A 20760-nucleotide genomic window follows, 5' to 3' on the forward strand; every position below is an offset into this window, starting at 1 on the left:
AACGAGGTTGCAGCACTGCATAAATCGACAAAACACTCTCACAACGCGCCCTGAACCAGTACGCTATCGCCAGCTATAATGTGTTACAGAATCGAAATAACAAGTAACAGTAAGTACTTGTAAATGTAAGAAATATACATTATCTTAGTTAGAAATGCATTATTTCACCTTAGGAAATGTTCCGCATTCCAAAATAGTACGTTAGCAATGTAAAAAATATGTTTTATAGGTGTTTCCCTTATACTATAATAGTACCAAATATCTCTTAACTTTAGTGTGTTAAAATAATCCTTGCTCTCACATGGACTACAAGTTTAACAATAATAATAATAATAAAATTATTATTATTATTATTATTATTATTATCATTAATATAATTATTATTATTCTCACAAGATGAGATCCATAAAGGAAAATATAAACATTACACAAGTACCTTTATTTCATACAGATTCCTTTTCGTGATAGTCGAAGTGGCCATTTCAAGATGCTTTATGACGTCCGTTACCATTACCACATGAGCAAAGTGCCTGTCCCAGAAAATGCAGTAGTGGGCTCTTTATGAGCCACCAGGTGCAACTTCTAAGTTCCTGCAAAATCGAGTTGACACATTTTGGTCTACTTGCAGCTCCTCCGCGCACCGTTAAATCAAGACCGGAATGATCTTCATCACCACACCTGCAGCCGAATCTCTCGGCACCAGTGAAATATGACCCAAGTGTATCTTATTACCGTGAAGACTTTAAGGACATGCTTTGTCAAAGGAGGTGGCGGAATCTCAATATCTTATAGTTTTCTTCGAAATTTTTAGCAGCTTATGGCAAGTTCTGTTACACAGAGCATTTCAAAATAGTGTTTACACTCTTTGAATGTTAATAACAGAGAAACTATTAACCCTAGCATATCAGAGGGTGGGGGGGGGGGGGTTCAGGCCCGTTACCTCTATTATTTTTTTTCAATTTTTCAACTGTGAAAATTTTTCTAAAAGATAGAAAATAAATTACATAGTTCCGTAGGATGCTATGAATATTCTGTATTAGTTTTGTTCACAAAAAACACAATTATAATGTAAATAGGAGGCAAAATGCCCTTGGAGGGCGTATCAGGTGCCATCATTAAAAATGTGTTATTCGAGACACTCATACTAGTGAGAGTATGCAATTTGTTGGTAATGGCGGCTTTCTTCTTGTGATTGTTATAATTAATAAACAACTGCCACTCTGTAATCAAAGAAGTATTAATAAAAGATTATTGTGTTTTTTTTGTGATTTTTAGCGAATGGTAAAATATGGGTGTGACGTGACACTCATGCAATAATTGGTTATTATTTTTTATTAATGATGGTAATTTTTGTAATCATTATAATGAATAAATAACAAACCTTCTATAAACAAGAAAGCAAGACGCAATTCAAGAACAAAATAGTGTCTTGAATTTTAGTGGATAATAAAAAAAAAGTGTGGGTCTTCGAGCCCCCTTTTCCTTAGGTAAGTAAGTTTCTCGTATGGCGCGGTTAAGCTACGATTAAAGATAACTTAACTGGACTTTTTGTATTTTGAGAATGGATGAGATGAGGATACACATAATTTGTAACTATTACTGGTGTATCACATAGGAACGTAAAACACATATTGTCCGCTAGCATTCGACTATCCCTGAAGTAGGAGTTTTAAAACGTCCATTGAAGAATAGTTGAGTCGCGATCACATCTCTGAAGCAGGACCGTACCCAGGATTGTTTTGAGGGAGGGGCCAGATAAGAAAATGTGGAACAAATAGAAGATTCGAAATGCGTTGGATTCATTGCGTTGGTTCTTTTTCTGCCATTTTTGGCTAATGGCGGCGATGAGGATGAGTGATAAGATGAAATTAATGAAGGAACATTCACAAAGAACACCCACTCTCAGGTCGGGATTCGAACCCGGAACCAATGTCGTCGTAGCTCACCGTGCTAACCACTCCCCCACAATGGTAGGCGAAATGCTGTTGATTATTAGATGTGACCATCAATGTTATGGAAGTATTGCAGCTAGAGCTAAGCGTACACGCAACGGCAAAAGTAATAGTAGGTAACATAGGCAATAGTAGGCAACCAACTCAAGATGTAGAGTAAATAAAAGAATTAAAATAGTGATTGATAATGTTCCTGTTATTATCTTTGCCGTTCGGTGTACAATTGTAGATTTGCATTGTTATGGTCCAAAGTAACGGGGGGGGGGGGGTATAACCTTGCCGATATACTAACAACATAGATAGATCAACAAAACTAAAATTACTCAATGTTGCAGACTGTAGATATCTGGAGCCTGTCTCTCTCACCACAAACAACGCATTCATTTATGCAAGAACAAAATCGAAATTCTTGAAAACCAGAAAAATTGTCAATGTAATTTTCGTACGTTTTTATACGTTAACATTATAAAATTTCAGAGTTCGGGGGTATGCATGGCCCCCAAAGGCCCTCCCCTGGGTTCGGGCCTGCTATAAAGGTTCTGGACATTGATGTTCAAATGCTATGCGTGTAACTTTTATATAGTTTATGTAATCAGCTCTAATTTTCATCATCATGATTAAACTAAAGAGGCAGAAAAGTGACGCAACTAATATCACATTCCATGGAAACTGGTGCAAATACATAATGTAGAGGCATACACTGCGTATCTCAACTATTTTAAGTCTATTTTCTACTACAGTAGCAATGAATGGAAGCGCTGTGAGAGCAACCCCATATGAACGAGTATACGTAGCCACGATTAGGCCCCAGAATCCCTGTTTTTTAAAATACACAAGCTATTGCTGAAGTTTGAAATGGTTGATACTAGTAAGTGTATATAAAGTAGAGAGCTCCCGTGTAACCAAAATGTTAGTGTTCTAGCTTTTGGTGCGAGCTGTTCAGGGTTTCGATGCAAGGTGTCACAAAATTTCTGTGCTGACACAGCATCCTGAAGGCAATTGGGAGTTACTTGAGAAGAAATAGTAGCGGGCTCCGATCTCGAAAGCTAGGAAACAGCGGCGATGGGACTCGATGGCTGACCAGGGGTTACCGAATGAAAAAGTAGCTTGGGGGGGGGGGGGCTTGCTCCCTAGAGGGCTTTTGCGTCATCTTCCCAATATGACACATATTATAAGAACATGGTGGAAAAGTATAGACATTCATATATTGATTTATTTGATTTCGCTTTTCTGCCAACTTTGGTTAATCGCAAAGATGATCATAAAGTTGGTGAAAGAGGGCCTCCCGGATGGTGCAGTGGTAGCGTCGTCGCCTTGTAATAGTAAAGGGGTCCTGGGTTCGATACCCGGTGGAGGCCTATAGTGATTCGGATCCCACATTAAACTGTAGGTTCAATCTCGATTGACCTTTCAGTGCATAAAGTAGACTTAAAACAAAAGCTCAAAGTTGGTGAAAGGACAATGACAAACATACACGGACAGCACACAACGGAAACCCTCAGAGACGATTATATTGGTTGCGAGTCCAGACGCCAAAGACTCGTTAGTCTGCAAAATGCAGTTTAAGGCTTAATACCTGGAAGAGAGGTTGCCATTTGAGTGTCTGCAGAATTGGTCATCCCTTACACCCAGCAGTATAGATAGTAATATATGCAGTGGTTATCTTACAATAAGCATACTATATTTGCTTTGTAGTGGAGAAGCCTCCTACATAACGTATTAGTTAGAGCTGTCAACTTGCAATCAATGTGATGCGGTTGTGTTTCAGTGGTTAGATTGGAATTTTAAATCTGTATATCTGTAACGTTTAACCTTTTCCTGCATGAAAATTGACTAAAAATAACCCTTTTTCAGTTTGTCATTAAAATATACGTATGACTTTGCTGTTTCAGTCCGTATGGTTTTCAATGAATATTCTTCACGCACTCCAAGTGAATTTCACGAAGAAAAAAATGACTTTTCAGCACCCGTGCCCCTTCATTTCACTTTTCACCATCTCCACACCTAACAGTAGCAACAGATCAGGTTACATAAAACCACAGCGTTCATACAATGAAATCCATTCCACTCATTGCACACTTAAGCATGAGGATGTAAACGGGCAAATTGGAACAGCAGAGAACGGAGAACCAATCAAGTAAAAGATTTCGTTGCTTTTTGTCGACAAATGAAACAATTTATATGGCAATGGAAGAAGCACCGGGGAAAAGAATTTTAACAACGATTACTTCCACCTCATTAAGATGGGTTACCGGTAGTTTCCACGTGTGCGACACATATCTGGTCGAACGTACAAGACGACTTGAATTCCGAAAACACGGACAAAAAAATGGAATCTGCCGTTCTTCATATATAGAGAGCCAATTAAGGTCGTATGCCGGCACTTTGGACACTCAAAGATTGTTTTATTTAAATGGTTTACTTTTGAAAGGAAGTGAAATAATAATACTTGCTCCGAGCACTACGTGCATCATCTAGGGTTGTACAATAACAACCTCCAAACTTAATAACCCTTTCGTCCACACTTAAAACTTTAGACTTAATTAACTAAAGTTTAAATGAAAGTTCTGCTTTCAAATAGGTGTCTGTAGATGTGTAATTTAGAAACTCGAGACATTGAGCAAACTATATACACTATATATAGGGTGATTCAAAAGTCCAGTACCAGAGAACAACGTTATTAGTATGATACACATTTCCAACATTTCCTCTCTTTCCATTTTCGCTATGAGCCCTAATAACAATTATACTTTTTCGTTTCGCTTCGCTGACTCTTAAGGGTGACAGGAGGTTGATGAAATAGATAAGAAAATAGGCACAATTAATAAACTCAGGAATTTTCTGAATTTGATTTCGGGATGACCTAAGGCCTAGGCTTTGCAGCGAAACCATGTTTGTTATGTTCCAATTCAGTTTTCTTTGTTTACATTGTGTTTTCCTATCGCTAAGCAAACTGAGAAGTTTATAATGAACGATTGGTATGTGATGAACTAAATTACAATAACAGGAGGTATAATTGTGGTTTTCAGACTGGATTAGTAAGTGGGTCCTAATTATCAAGAAACCCTTAAATAGCTCCATAAAATAAAATATTAACCCTCTATTATATGTTCAAGACCAGAGCAAAATTTATGAGGAAATTGGCATAAATAATGGATACTGTCTAAATGTGATTGCTCGATACTGGATTAGAATCTTGGACGCCAGGTTTAGCAGCTGTGTCCACTAATCATCATTGAATAGTTCAGTGGCGTGCGGTGACATTTATCCTTGGAGAAGCAGGCCCGGAAAAATTTAGAAGCTCAAGAGAATTTAAGTCTTTCTACCTTCAACACTATATTTAACAAGAGATTATTTAAAGGTGAAATGTGGTATTTCTTTGTCTTTGCAGACTCATGTCATTTTTTATAAAAATGTCCTCTGCTTTCAATGTTTGCAAAATATTTTTCAAACCATCACGCTCATGCATAATATGTTATTCTTCTGTCAAAAACCATAGCTTTTGTGTCTACTTTGCTCCAAAGCTTATAATTATAATCTTTAAATAATACTTCGCTGATCTGCCTTGACACTGGCAATAACAATGAAACAAAAAATTACCGTACGTAGATATGTAACCGTACAGTTGGCAACACTACAGCAGCTACAGCAGCATACATTACTGACTGTACTGCGATTGTAATCTCTCAGCCCTTGCTGATTGGGGTTGAAGGTATCGTGCATAGAAGCTGGTCTGTTATTGGATGGTTCAAGATCACAGAGTCTAGTTTTCATTTCTTGCTTCCCATGGGTGTTTGGTGAAATACGCAGATGTTTTGTCAAATCGCCACAAGATGACGCTAAGGGTTTCCATCTCGAAACTAAACTGACTGGGTGAATTACAAGTTCACTCCATTGAGATGGAAGATTTTAATTATTGCGAAAAATAAGGAAAAATAGTATTTTGCAGCTGAAATACACTGCTGGCCTTGCTGTACTGGAATGTACGCGCATTGTGACGTTCCTTTGTTACTATGCCTTCACTTAATTTTTTGTATCCCAAGAAGTAGTTTGAAGTTTGTTTTGAACACACTGTATACTCACATACGTTAATCGGTACTAGATTAAAGTTAAAAGCGAGATGCCAATCACTATATGCTTCCATTAGTATCCCGGGACCACTTGATTACAAGGCGAGGATATTACCGCTACGTCATCGGAGAGGCCGCAACTAAAGTATAATAAATCAGAACTCTCCAAACCGAAACTAAGAAAAAAAAAAGGCAGCGATGTCTTCTCACCTGCATAATGCGTTTCCTCTGTCCGCCCTTTCCATGAACCATTATATACATCAACTGAGCATTCTTTCACTAGCCCAATTAATTATGCAAATCAGGGAAATCCGCCTTTCCAAGACATTCAGCGAAATTCCAGATATAAAATAGTCACCCGGACGGAACATCGGTCATGATTTCGTCATTTCGCGGGGATGTTTCCAGCTCTTCCTATCAGCCGCATTAAAAGAGTGCTCTTAGTTGGATGCGTTTGTAGGTGAAACTTTCATATTCGTACCATTTTCACCTCCCTGTTTGCTGCTTCGTCATGCGTGCGTGTTACAGTTCCTTATGAGCGATAAGTGCACCTAATGGAACAGATTCCGACGAAGGAGCCACTCACGATTTGTCACGCTGGTTGATTTAATTAAGAACGTCGCCTGTGTCTTCAGACAGAAATCACCAAACAACAACGACTACATCCTTTTGAGCTCAGGAACAGAATCGTCAGCAAAGTGGGTTGGGTACTGCACGAAATGGGAATACGTTGTTATTTGCACCCTTGAAGGGTGAACCCACTGCGCTGTTTCTGCACACAGAACCACAAATGTGTCAACTGACGCATGTATTTAGACTCCAATAACCCATTAACGTGCATAAACTGCAAATGATGCACTTCTTGGTGTGTCGAGGCATAAAAGGCCACTTTTATCAGCTAGTGTTCCGTCTGATGCATTAAAAATGCACGAATTGCAAAGATCAGACAATTTCATTTCAAAGATAACAATTTTTCACTTTTAATGCATCAATCTACATGTGTAATTTTGTTATCCTTGAAATGAATATGACATATATGGCAACTGTGAACAATGTAATATCAGAAAGCATTAATATTTGTTCAATAAGTATTATTTTCCCATTCAGAGTTATTTCACGAGTCCCTTGTCAATATTTCATGATTTGTTAAAGAGCCACATATTATATTTCGCAAACATGTGTCATGAAGGCATTTCTCAATAGAAGTTCAAATTTAATGTTATATTTTGGCATTTTAAATTCATATTTTGACATTTCAGTGATCATGATTTCATGACTAATGATACGTATTTGGTGTAGCCTCAAGCTAGATAGCCTCCACCCCATTAAACACGGCATTGATAACAGAAAATATGTTTTTTTATTAACTTGTGGTTTCAAACTCTTGTCTTGTTGACATTTATACCTTAAGTCCTTTGCTAACAATTTAAAAAGTACAGGCTTCAGCTTTAAAAGAAATGAAATAAATACATATAGGCCTATGCAGAATGCTGTATCAAATGTAACAATGTCTCTACACCATTTCATTTTTATGAGGGTGGTGGTGGGAGTGGTGAGGGTGGGGGAAATTCCGATCCGCCGCCTCCGGACACGTTCTTGGTGAAGAGTGCAATGTAGGTTGCGTTAGGGAAGGTTAATAATTTCAGTTCATTTTCGCGAGTCGTTCCTCATGAATGGGTCCGATTATCAGTTCGTGACTTTCGCCCATCCCAGTCAGAGAAAAGTGCTGCAACAAGAAGAGATGGGTTAAGAAAGATGACCTCAAAAATTAATATACAAATCCGCACGGTGAGCCGATAGACTTCAAGTCGGTCGTCTGTCTGTATGATAGTCGATGGTACACGGTGTTCGAGTTTGAAGTCCATCTTAAGCACAGATAGGCTAATGGCAACTGGACCTACGGTTTAAGGTCGTATCCGGTGCCTCCATCAGGTATCGATCTCGTGAGCTACACAGTGTTCAGACAACTGATGAATGTTACATTGGGAAACGACGATGTAATACGTAGCTTGGATCCAGCATTATCTGAAGAAAGCTGGGAATCTTTATATATATAAACAAATTTCAGATAAATCTGGCAAAATGATTAGTCAAACAAAGATATAGCCTGTGACAGTTTCTGTACACTGTACACTTTCTGTCTAGTACTGTCTGTAAGAGATAACGGGCTTACTGGAAGTAGCCTATTATTGCAGATTAATGAATGAATGTCTATATTTAGAAACATTGATTCAGGATGATATCATAATGGTAGATGCAATGTCGGAATTAAAATTAACAAGGCAAAGCGGAAGGCTAATATTGCTGTAGCAACAAATAAAATAACTATAGTCAAGGCAGCAAGGTACTTGTTTAAGCATTCAATTGTGCTATCTGTAACCTAGTGCTAACAGAACAACTATCCGTTAATGTTTAAATCTAATTTACTCCACCATTTTTGTTAATTTTTGGTTATTTCTTTCCTATCCGTTTAGAGATCGAGTGAACCAGACGCCATTCTAATTAACATAAACCCATTTTACATTCCTTGTTTTTGTAATACTGCTTGGTATGTTTTTACAATATCCATTCCAACAAGCGATGATACTACAACATGAGTCCTTAGCAATATGTGTAAAACACCTTTGTAAACTGTTTCACATATTGGATAGTGTTGTAGATTTAAATCAAATCAAATTTGCATGACGGTTGTTTGAAGGGTTAGGTGAACCCCTAGGGTTTAAAGATTAAACTAAGGAAACAGCACGAAAGAAGCATATGTTGTCTTTGTTAAGGTAACACCTTGTAACTTGCTTTGAAAGACTGAGGAATGTAATGAAAAATTTCGGTCAGGAGTGTCCATTCGTCAGTTTGTCAGTCTTATGTAATCATAATCCACGCTAATCGTCGGAATTGACCAAAAGGGCATAAACACATGGCAAATTGGAACGAGTTTTCATTTTAAGTCCACTATATGCACAGCAAGGCTATCTGGAATGGACCTATAGTTTAAAGTGGAATCCGAACCACTATGTGCCTCCACCAAGTATCTAAATCGGGACCCTTGTTTACAAGGCGACGACGTTACCACTGCGTCATCGGAGAAGCACCATCGCAACTTAGAAAAATGGGACATGGTATCTATCTCATTGGGCAACTAACTGAATAACTAAAGTGTCGATGAACTCGACTGTTTCAGTAATTCCAGACAAATGCCATTGCAGTGCACTTTAATTTAGTTTATATTCCTTTGACATGTGGGTAGGTATGTCTGTCGTTAGTGAATAGTTCAAGATATCAAGTTCACCTTCCTGTGAAATATTTACAATCGAACATTCACATCCGAATGGTACAAGATGTCTACAACGTTAACGGCGCTTTCGGAGCTACTTGCAGAGGGAGCGGTATTCCCCGTTTCAAAGCGTTGAATCACAGGAAGACAAATTCGACCTTGCCACCGGCAAAGGTAGGTCCTTTCATCTGCGCCGCCGCGAATCAATCATTCCGGCGTCTGAGGCAGTGCATGAAATGGCCAGGGTCAACAGCTGTATGGTTTTGCTTCGATATGCCTTCTTCTGCCTCTTCCAATGTATTCCTTAACTTGTATGATGGGAACTGATTGTTGGATGACTGATGCTTATCTGCTCGACTCACATCTGCTATTTCTACTCCTTTCTTCTAGTTTTTATAGCGGAAATCTGGACATGCACCTATAATGTAAGCAACGTTTGCTTCTGAAAATCGGGGGAAATTTTACAAATTTTGTCTGGTAAGGTGTAGTGGTTATTTTTGCACCTACGTTAATCTTTTATTATTAGAATTCTTAGTACGGCTTGGATGTTTCTTCTTTCATCCGTCATTATTATTCATTCACTTCCATTGTTAACCTAGTGGCAAAAACCCACGCTAAAAGGAAACAAATGCATGAATTAAGAAATTTAACAGCTTTCTCTGCTAAGATTCTCGCGCCTCGTTCATCTCCTTTGCATGGACTTTCATGTTAAAAAGAAACTCAATTATTCTCCACATATTCAACCGCAGATATTGATATTCTCATTTAATCGGTATATTGTGTTCAAGAATAATTATGTCCACGCGGAAAAGTTTTTCAGGGGGCTACCGATACATCAGAGATTATAAATTTGGTGTAGTTGTAGACAGGCACGTATCTAGAAATATGTTTCCGGGGACGATTCGAAGGAAGTGTCTCAAAATAATAATAGTAATAGTAATAATAATATTATTTATACTAAAATAATTATAATTATATTAAATTAATTAAATTAGTATTAATTAAATTATTCAAATTAATTAATATATTTTTATTACATGAATAGATAAAAGGACGATATAGGAATAATCATGGTGATTGATTGAATTGGTGTTTTAAGTCCACTTTATGCACAGTAAGGCTAATCGGGACTGGACCTACAGTTTAAAGTGGGATCCGACCCACTTGTGTCTCTACCGGGTATTGTACCCGGGACCCCTTTATTACAAGGCGACGACGGTAGGGAATAATGATATAACAACAGGTATTCATTATCTAGCTTATGTGTAGTTAAGGCCGGCAAAATATGTAAAAAAAAAACTGCCCTGGAAAGGAAATTAATGTCAAATAGATACAAAATTGAATATTTATAGTGTATATAAAAAAGTAGTTAGATCCAGTTAACGAAAAGTAATTTTCCGGTCATATATTATGAATGTTACGTTGTAAGTAGTAAAACAATATTGCATAAATATTCTACTGTCATTCAAAGTCGTATGATCACAAAATCATTTGGTTCCAATAAGTTTGGGGGAAATTAATAACCCTCGATTAATTTTATTTTATTATTCCATTATTTTCATTATATATTTCTTGTACTTAGAAAATCTTTGGGGGTAGGGGTCCGGACCCCTCCCCATAAATACTTGCTTGGTTGTAGATTTAGTACAAAATAATAGTTCAAAGAATTATAAAACAATTCAACCTGCTAGTTGACACTGACAGGCAAGGAAATCTGTTAAAAATGATCTGGTGAGAACTCACAAAGCAGTCAATTTGAAGATATAGCACAACGCGACAAATATTATTTTCATCGACCCACTATGGGGCCAAACAAGTATAGTTATGCGACTGTCATTAGATCTGTCAATAAAAGTAAAATAATCTAAAAAACAATCGGTAATGTAGAGATGTAATGAATTAAATGATGACGTAAGCAATGAAAATGGAACTATATGTTCTGGATGAAACACACATGAAATAATAATTGTAAAAAAACTCTTTATCATCTCCATTGTTCTATTTAGATAACTATGAAATCTAGAAAGATTTATTTTGTAACCAAGTCTGACTCTAATGCAAATTTGTTATTACATAAATCAACATCATTGCCGGCGGTGACAACTTATAATAAATAACATGGGGATATTGCAATCTTCTGATTAGTACCTTTGGAACATATGTACGTTGCATATTCAATTCGTCAACGACTGTTTTTTACCTAGTATGGCTCAATTTCCATAAGATCATCACTACAGCATATGGTTTACTATGCCTTAATTCTCGACAAGAAATATAGGATGCACTTGAAGAGTGCAACTAATATTTGAACATAGTTGTTATTGCTGTTGGCTGGGGAAAGTTTCAATAGGTCTTGTCATTTTTCGTAAATGTAGGTTGCAAACAGATTCTATGATGATGGCATAAGGTATTATACTCGAAATAAACGCGTTATCTTGGGCACAGCAGACCTCATTGCGAAACGTCACAAATGACAAACTTCAATCTTCTATTCATTCAGCGAAAGCTGTATTAAAAAGTTAACCCCCGAATAAGAAGGACGCATGGGCGTATTTTGCATTTTTACTTTACTTTCCTACTTCCCTCTGTTACTCGGAACTGTCTTCAACAGACAACTTACAGAGGAAGTACGACATGTGGGAACATTATCTGCTACTTGAAAAAGGAACGAAGAGACTATCAAAGTTTCTTCAGAGGAAGTACGACATGTGGGAACATTATCTGCTACTTGAAAAAGCAACGAAGAGACTATCAAAGTTTCTTCAGAGGAAGTACGACATGTGGGAACATTATCTGCTACTGGAAAAAGGAACGAAGATACTGTCAAAGTTTCTTCAGAGGAAGTACGACATTTGGGAACATTATCTGCTACTGGAAAAAGGAACGAAGATACTGTCAAAGTTTCTTCAGAGGAAGTACGACATGTGGGAACATTATCTGCTACTTGAAAAAGCAACGAAGAGACTATCAAAGTTTCTTCAGAGGAAGTACGACATGTGGGAACATTATCTGCTACTTGAAAAAGCAACGAAGAGACTATCAAAGTTTCTTCAGAGGAAGTACGACATGTGGGAACATTATCTGCTACTTGAAAAAGCAACGAAGAGACTAACAAAGTTTCTTCAGAGGAAGTACGACATGTGGGAACATTATCTGCTACTTTGAAAAAGCAACGAAGAGACTAACAAAGTTTCTTCAGAGGAAGTACGACATGTGGGAACATTATCTGCTACTGGAAAAAGGAACGAATAGACTATCAAAGTTTCTTCAGAGGAAGTACGACATGTGGGAACATTATCTGCTACTTGAAAAAGCAACGAAGAGACTAACAAAGTTTCTTCAGAGGAAGTACAACATGTGGGAACAGTATCTGCTACTGGAAAAAGGAACGAAGAAACTATCAAAGTTTCTTCAGAGGAAGTACGACAGGTGGGAACATTATCTGCTACTGGAAAAAGGAACGAATAGACTATCAACGCTTCTTCAGAGGAAGAACAGCAACACAAAATTACAAATGCAGCTACAAAAGCAATCCTGCATTAATCAACGAGCATGAGTAATTAGAAAATGTAAAGTATGCTACACATGCATGATACCATTTTGCTACAATGTGACCATAAGCGAGAACAACACAAATACATAAAAATGCAAAGAATGCCCTTGCAGTGCGGCCTTGATAGAGAAGGCTAATAAATTTGGGATTTACCACGAGGCTAATGAGAGCTTAGTAAGTGGGTTACATGTGTAATGACAGAAGATCCGAATTGTTTATGCCCGTCAGATAAACTTTTAAGAGCGCCATAAAACTGACAGGGACTGGCTGGTATAAATTATATATGCATGCTTTCCTCTATTTTATGTAACAAACAAACCTCCATAAACACTGAATAAATCTTTCAAGAATGGCTTCCCTCTTAACCTTAGCAAGTAATGGGTAAGAAGGAATGTCTCGTATCTTAGTGCATTTCAGCACGCGAGTTTGATCTCTATAAAGGATCAGTTGAATAGAAGCACCTAAAACCAGGGTTGTTAAAAGGACCAGGAATTTTAAGTAAATTCAATTTCGGTCCAGGAGAGTAAATCAGCAAACGCATATTGGTTCTGGACCGTAAAGAACCTTTTTATCTCTAAAGTACTTCAATTCGGTCCAGGAACCTTTTTTCCGGATCAATTTAAATACGGTGTAGGCACCTTTTCTTGATCAATTTAAATACGGTCCAATAACTTTTTTCTGAATCAATTTAGATACGGTCCAAGTTCCGTATTGAAATGAAACAATACACAACTTGGACCGAATTCAAATTGTGCGAGAAAAAAGGTTGCGTTTTGTGCCTCTTGGCTAATTTGCGAAGATGGGGATGAGGGATGAAATGATGAAATTTATGAATGGACATTCACAAACAACCAAGCCATAGTGGGATTCAAACCCGGGACCCTTGGCGTCGCAGCGCGATGTGCTAAACACTCGGCCACAGGGTCCGGCTTATAACATGTTGAGTATGGATATATATTTGAGGTACCGTGATTTTAAAGTGAATGTCTAAACATGCAGTTCTAATTCAAAGTCAAAATCTATTACAATCGGATGCTTACAGATTCGTGGAATATTTAGAATCATGTAGTGGATAGGTAGAATATTTGATCATTCTTTATACGAGTTGAAAATAACGGGACAAATAATTTCTTTCGAATAAATTATTGATTAAAAATTTGTGATTGGTAACCAATGTTTTGTATATGTATTTTGGTAATTGTAGACCCCTTTACTGCATCTATTTAATCGCGACGATAGGGATGATATAGCTAGCAATATCGATGATTTGTTAAATATTGAAACCTAACATTCCTGATTCGTGGCGATCACTGTGACACTGTGACCAGTTCGTCTCAAGCCACGCTGTTCGCGTTGGAATAAACAAAATTGTTGGAACTTTTTGCAATATCTAAGCTTGCTCTGATGACAGCACAGTGCATGTAAATGAAGTAGTGGATCTTCCTACTTCATTCACAATTCTAACAACAAATTCTTCCGTTAAGTATGTTTAATAGCCTTTAGAAAATTCAGGTATAACATTTGCAAAATACACTTTCCGATAAGTAGAAGTGCTTGAAGAAACTATGGCTTTCAATATAAGTTTAAGTAGAACTACCCATGGGCGTATTTAAGGGAGGGATTCAACGGGTCCAAACCCCTTCCCTTAGGTTCAGAAAAATTACCAGATTACCTGTTCTATCCGCTATGCGCAGAGACTTGTTCCTAAAAATTTCTTCAGACTTATTTTGTTCTCATAAATTACAAGAGTATAGAACGGGATACGGATGGGAAAGAAAATAATTGCACACGCCAGATGGGACTGCAAAGTAAATGTCTGCAATTTCCTGATAGTTTTGGAATTTATCTGGAAAATACTCAGAAAACTCCTGAAATTTCACAAATTCTATAGTACCACATGTAATTTCTGCCCGAAGCAGCTGCTTGTAAACTTATAGCGCAAACATTGTAATTTCATTAGAAGTTCCCGATATGGTTTGTTACCATTCAAAATTTAAGTATTCCTCAGGTTCTCATTTTTTGATAATTTGAAATTTCCGAAAAGTCGATAAACCATTTTCCAAACTATAGATCGGAATGGGAAACTTGTCCCTATTGGAGATTATAACTGCATCTGGGTTAGCTTCAGCTATTAGTATTTCTACTCTCTCTCTGGGTTGAGTGGGTGTTGATTTAGAAAAAAAAAATAGTTGGTGAAGAATATGATAGTGCTGATGTAATGGGTGGTAGAATTAAGGGTGTGAGATAGATTGATAATTTCAGGGAAGTGTCCAAAAGCAATTTCTGTACATTTTAACCCTGGCTATTGCCCATTTCTGTGGAATTTCTGCGATATTCAGACTGTCAAATCAGTTATAATTTTTCCCCCTAGAGTCTTCTCAAAGGAGCAGCCCCACGTAGTTAGCACGTCATGGGTCCGGGATTCAAAACCCGAAATGAGCATGGGCATTTGTGGGTGTCTATTAATCAATTTCATCATGTCATCGCTCAACCCGATCTTCGGAAATTAGCCAAAAGTGGCATAAAAAGCGAAGTAAAATAATGCAAATAAAGCAATCAATCTTCTCAAAGTAATTTGGTTGTACAATATGCAGTGCAAGATAGCTCTGGAAGTTCTGTAACGTTCTCAAGTTGTTTGACACAAAATGGAGAGAAAAGTATCAATACTCAGTAGGGTGACTTGTGAAATCGTATACACTAATAGCAGAAACTTTACTGTTGTCCATATTTGGACCATTTTGTAGTAGAAATGAACCCAAGTTTCTCTGAACACAGTCAACACATTGAAAAATTGCAACAACTTTTTCCAATATGAAATGCCTATTCCTCATTCATTGGAACAGTGTGTCAAAATGTTGGATAACCTGGTTGATATTTTTGACATTTCCAAATCTGAAAAATATGTAGCAAACAGTAATTGAAAAGACATGTCCAGGGTCTGCATTTTAGGCAGTAGAAAATTGTGACAAGCTCCTTGTACTCAAATATGCACAAATTGTTGGTGATCTTGGCTACACTGCCAGTTTCATCTTCAACACCCGAGATGATGTCTTTAACTTTAAGGAGGTTGAAATAATGTCCTCGCAATTCAACGGGAGATCCTCGACTAATGCACCCTGCACTGTTAAGTGTACATACATACGAATATTAAAATAACACCGATGTTGTTATTTTCAATTTTGTAGCAAGGAGAAAAAGACTAATTCTAACATTGTAACACTTTCTTAAAGAGAAGCTGGGATTAGCTTTTTCAAAAGCAGGGGAAAAAATTTTCAGGGACAATCCCGGAATGGTGTCACTTTTCCCGGTGTTCCGAATAGTTTCTTCGGGATGCACAAATGTTCTGGAATGGGGTGGGAAAGAAGATATGATTAAGACTTCTACTTCCCTGAACTTTTTTTTTATATTAAATGCGTGGACGTAATTTAAAAATGCTCATTTTACAAAACAATGTAACTCTACATTGAACCACTCCCTCTCCATAATAGAAGAGTTAACGAGATACAGACGGTACTGCAAACATCTTTGACTTCACGATGGCGCCGCCATCTGCTAGCAGAGATTCTCTTGCATTGATTACTATAAGGAGTCAGTGCTTGGATGCCTTTCTGTTCAGTCCGCAGTTTTCAAATAAAGTTTCCACACAATTTGTGATGTAAATGACAATTATGTTGTATTGTACATACAATTTTATCGGGTCCAGCCGCCCCCGCTCCCTAACAAGCTACCGGTCAGTAGTATCCTGCATTTTCACTTATGAAATATAGGAACCCTAATTGAACCAAACGTTGAACCCCCCCCCTTACTTGAGCTCTATACGCCCATGGAACTACCCATAGATTTTGCGATGCCAGTGGTCCCGGGTTCGAATCCCGGCCTCGGCATGGGTGATTTCCTGAGTGGCCCTTCATCAATTTCACCATGTCATCACTCATCCTCATCTTCGCTATCAGTAAAAATTGAATCAAAGTAAAAATGAACCAAATCAATCAGTCCCTGAATCATAGTTTTGGCTTCCACATTCATTCAACTATTTCACTCCAGTATTAGGATTATGTAACGTGTTGACAAGATTGGAACTGATATAATGCAACGGTGTCAAACAACAACATAGAATTATGGAATATATCAGTGTATAAACTGTCAATTACTGTATAATATTTGTATTTATTGCTATTTTACGTGTTTTTATATAGTTTTCTACTTTTCTAGGTAAATCGCAGCGATGGAAATGAATAGTGAATTAGTGAAATAGACGACATTGATTTTATGTAGCTTTGGAAGAAAGAGCAAAAATTTTCAAAATTGTATTCAGTTCTTAATGTTATTAGATTTCAAATGGCTTAAATTTGATATTTTTTATCGCGTTAAGAAATAAGAAAAATATTCAATGCATGTTTCAAATAGGTGACCTTGACGATATTAGGGCATCGAAGCAAAAGTGGGAAGAAAAATCAAAATATGCTGAGAAATAGGTTAACTGTACTTTTACTAGTACAGTCGACATAAAATGTTCTTGTAGTGTATTAACAGGAAATGAAACTCGCCCAACTAGAGCTCTCTTAATATGGTATTCAAAACGGGATTTGCGTTGTAATTATGAGTTAGTTGTCCACATAAACTACATCATCATATTAAGTAAAAAATCAGTGCGATAGGGACAAATTGATGATTTCATATTTTTGTTATTTAACGCACTTTTCTGCCACTTCTGGCTGATCGCAACGATGAGAATGAGTGCTGAATAGATAAAATTGATGAAGGGACGCTCATCCTTGTCTAGGGCTGGATTCGAACCCGAGAACGTTTCTGGCAAGATCGAAACTTAATGCACTCAATCACTAACTTACTTGAAGAATTTATGTGAAATAGTCAACGACAGAAAATTAACATAAGTTTCTGTCTCAAGGAAGAAATCTACAAATATACTCTTACAAATAACCCTTGGAAAGGCTTCAAACTTAGGAAATCAATTTCAATGTAACAGATTTACTTGAAACAAATTTTTCAATAACGCTGCAACATATATATATGCTTACAGAAATCCCTCAAAAGGAGAATGATATCGTAGCACCGATATGAACAGAGAAAACGCGGATATAATATTCCTGCTCCACTTCTGCTTTCGTAGCGCTCGGATTTCGTAGCTTTGGAAAGAACTTCATTCAAAGGCACTGGAGGGGAACAAGGTGGAAAAGCAGTTAGGATGGTGTTGTTGTGCATCACGTATAGTAAGGAGAACAAACTAAAATGTCAGTGGATGAAAGAAAAACGATTTCTAGCACACAAAGAGAGTAATGGTTTACAATTCGTAAGAAATGGAATGGAACATACTTTTTTGGTGAAAGATATGAATGTCGAAGCACTTCCTGCTGGAAGCAAATTTACAACACAACGCAAAAGCAAGAATGATGATAATTTTCCGTGTTAGAAATAGGTAAAAAAAATGAATCTAGAAAAACGTGACGTTCGCATACAAATTATAGTGCAATGTGACGAACGTAATCTTCTGTCTTGAGTTTTTGATTTTTAATCACTATATTAAATATTTACGTACCTACGTAAATATTTAATATAGTGGTTAAAAGTCCAAAAATTCAAGATGAATAAATCACCACTGATCAGCTACAAAGAAGGATTAATCTTTTGTCTTTAATAATCAAGTAATTAGCACGACAAAATCCTCTGTCCGCAAGATGACAGGTTACTTTAGGTTTTGCGGTAAAAGAAGGCGTTAGTCTTATGTCTTATTGCACTGGTAGTAGAAATAGAAATTGACTCGCGCGTTGACTGTTCAACAAAGTTCCTAACAGACAAAATGCATATTAGTCTTTCGTTGCGAATCAATGATTTTGGCATAATATGAGATCAGCTAACAAAAACAAAGGTAACGGTTCCGATTGTTTTAGGATTCTTTTCAAATTCTCCTAGCAGGAAGACTAATTATCGTAGAATCTTGTCAATCACTGTCCAGCGAAATATAAAGCTTCCTTAAAGTAATTAGCACTGTTTGGATTTCGAAAAAAGTTATTTATGTTTTAAAAAAACAACGTAAAAATTGCCTTACGCAAGCATGAGCGCTTCCCATGGACAATGTATTTTCCGTCGACAAGCGACTGTAAGTATCGTAGACTAGTGGGAATTAATATAGAAGTAATTGAGAACCTTAGTAGAATGCATTTAGGAACTTTGTTTTAATTCCAAGAGAACCAAACCTGGCCTGCCTAACCTAGCTACGAAAGCATATATTGATCAGAATCTTAACTGATCTCTAAAACTCCGCAGTATGTGTTAACAGAAGTAAATAGAAATCGAACCATGTTAAAATTGCATTCGTAGCATGATGAAATCGCAATAAAACAAAAGGAACTTGGACCAAAACAAACGAATTTCTGAAGATCCTCTCCGAGGCTGTCACCATGAAATCAAGGGATCCTGGGTTCGATACCCGGTGGAGGCACATTGCACAGTGGCTAGACTAGCACTTAAAACTGTAGGTTCAGTCCTACTTATCATATATGAGCGTATGGTTAGCTTGAAAGAAACTTCGACAAGCCTTTGACCAACTTACAGACACGACTATCGACCATAATCAAATAATATTATGTTGGATAAATCCGCGCGAATAATTTACTAAATACGATATAAACTTTTAAGATGATTCTTTGCAAAAACTAGAAAAATCAAGCAGGCAAATAGAAACTTAAGTTTCAAGGCCAACACCAACAAATGCTTCTAGTAATTTAATTGGAACACAATGGGAAAAGTCCACGAGGCCACTAAATTTTAAACCAAGCAATCACTATTAAAAAGAAGCAAAACACAAGCTGTTGCACTGGTATCGTTGAAAGAAAAAAGCACTAAACAGGCGAATCCATTCCTGTGATATCGCAGCGTCCGTGACACTGAACTTCGCACGATTTCCAGTTTCCACAGGTTGAGAATCCAAGCCGCACAACGAACACACAAGAAAAACCACTTCACTTCACTTCACTGTTGCCCTGGGGAAGGGGGGAGGTATCGTAACGTCCATATGCATACACAGGGAGACTTACCTGGAGCTGAGAGGCCATGTCTGTCCTGGTAGCTGACTAGGGAAACATTTGACTGCTTCTCATCTTCTTGGTCAACGTTTAAGTAGTGAGGTTCCGCCTTGCTGCGGACGACAGCCCAAGTGCTCGTGCTTTTGCGAGTAAAAGCAGGTCGCTGGCGAGGAGCACCGGAGCAAGATAAGCGTGTGGAATGGAGATGGCCCTGTGTGTCCAGTCGGCAGTGTTGCCAGGCATACCGCGTGCGCTTTTACCGATCTCATTACGAGTCGCTTCGCTGCGCGTTCCGCAAAACAATGACGGAAAAAGGAGGGGTCTGGCGGCGATTTTATCGCCCAAAGGCCCTATCCTTCAGGTATTTTTGAAAAGTTTGGCGGTATCGTTATTTTGTGAAGTGAATGAATTAATGTTTTATGTTATCCCAGCCAGGACCGGCCTTAAGAGGGCATCAGGAAGTAAATACTAAGCACTTCCTGTCCAAATTGCTTATTAGTTATGAAAAAAGGAAAGTTATGAAGGTACGTAGGGGATGAGAAGTTAGGGCTCCACACATTCTCGATGTAGGCTATACAGAAGGTGATGCGATCAACACCATATTTCGGTAGTCTTTACCCCCATTATTAATCCAGGTTATAATTGATTTCAGGTTGGATGTTTCCTGGACCACTTTATGTTGGGACATAAATGACCACTTAAGAAAAAATGACCACGTAAGATCACCCACGGCAAGAATCGCACCCCCGTCTCCTGGGTTGCGTCCAGCATCCTACTGCCTGGACTATCTCACAGCATCGTCATCGCCTTGTAATCAAGGTGTCCCGGGTTCGATTCCTGGTGGAGGCACATAGAGCTTCAGATCCTACTT

General features: G+C 37.7%; 1 protein-coding gene across 1 annotated transcript in view; it reads right to left on the bottom strand.

The window, feature by feature from the left end:
• The window catches only part of LOC146002588 (uncharacterized), a 69170-nt gene extending 49120 nt beyond the window's left edge, over nucleotides 1–20050 (bottom strand). The window contains exon 1 of the mRNA XM_083140528.1: nucleotides 19902–20050. Coding sequence (XP_082996654.1) covers nucleotides 19902–19919 — 18 coding nt within the window. The 5' untranslated portion in view covers nucleotides 19920–20050. The remainder of the gene's footprint in view (nucleotides 1–19901) is intronic.
• Nucleotides 20051–20760: the final 710 nt, after the last annotated feature.

Source organism: Lepisma saccharinum, chromosome 18 (assembly GCF_977018435.1).
Source record: "Lepisma saccharinum chromosome 18, izLepSacc3.1, whole genome shotgun sequence".
Lineage (NCBI taxonomy): Eukaryota > Metazoa > Arthropoda > Insecta > Zygentoma > Lepismatidae > Lepisma > Lepisma saccharinum.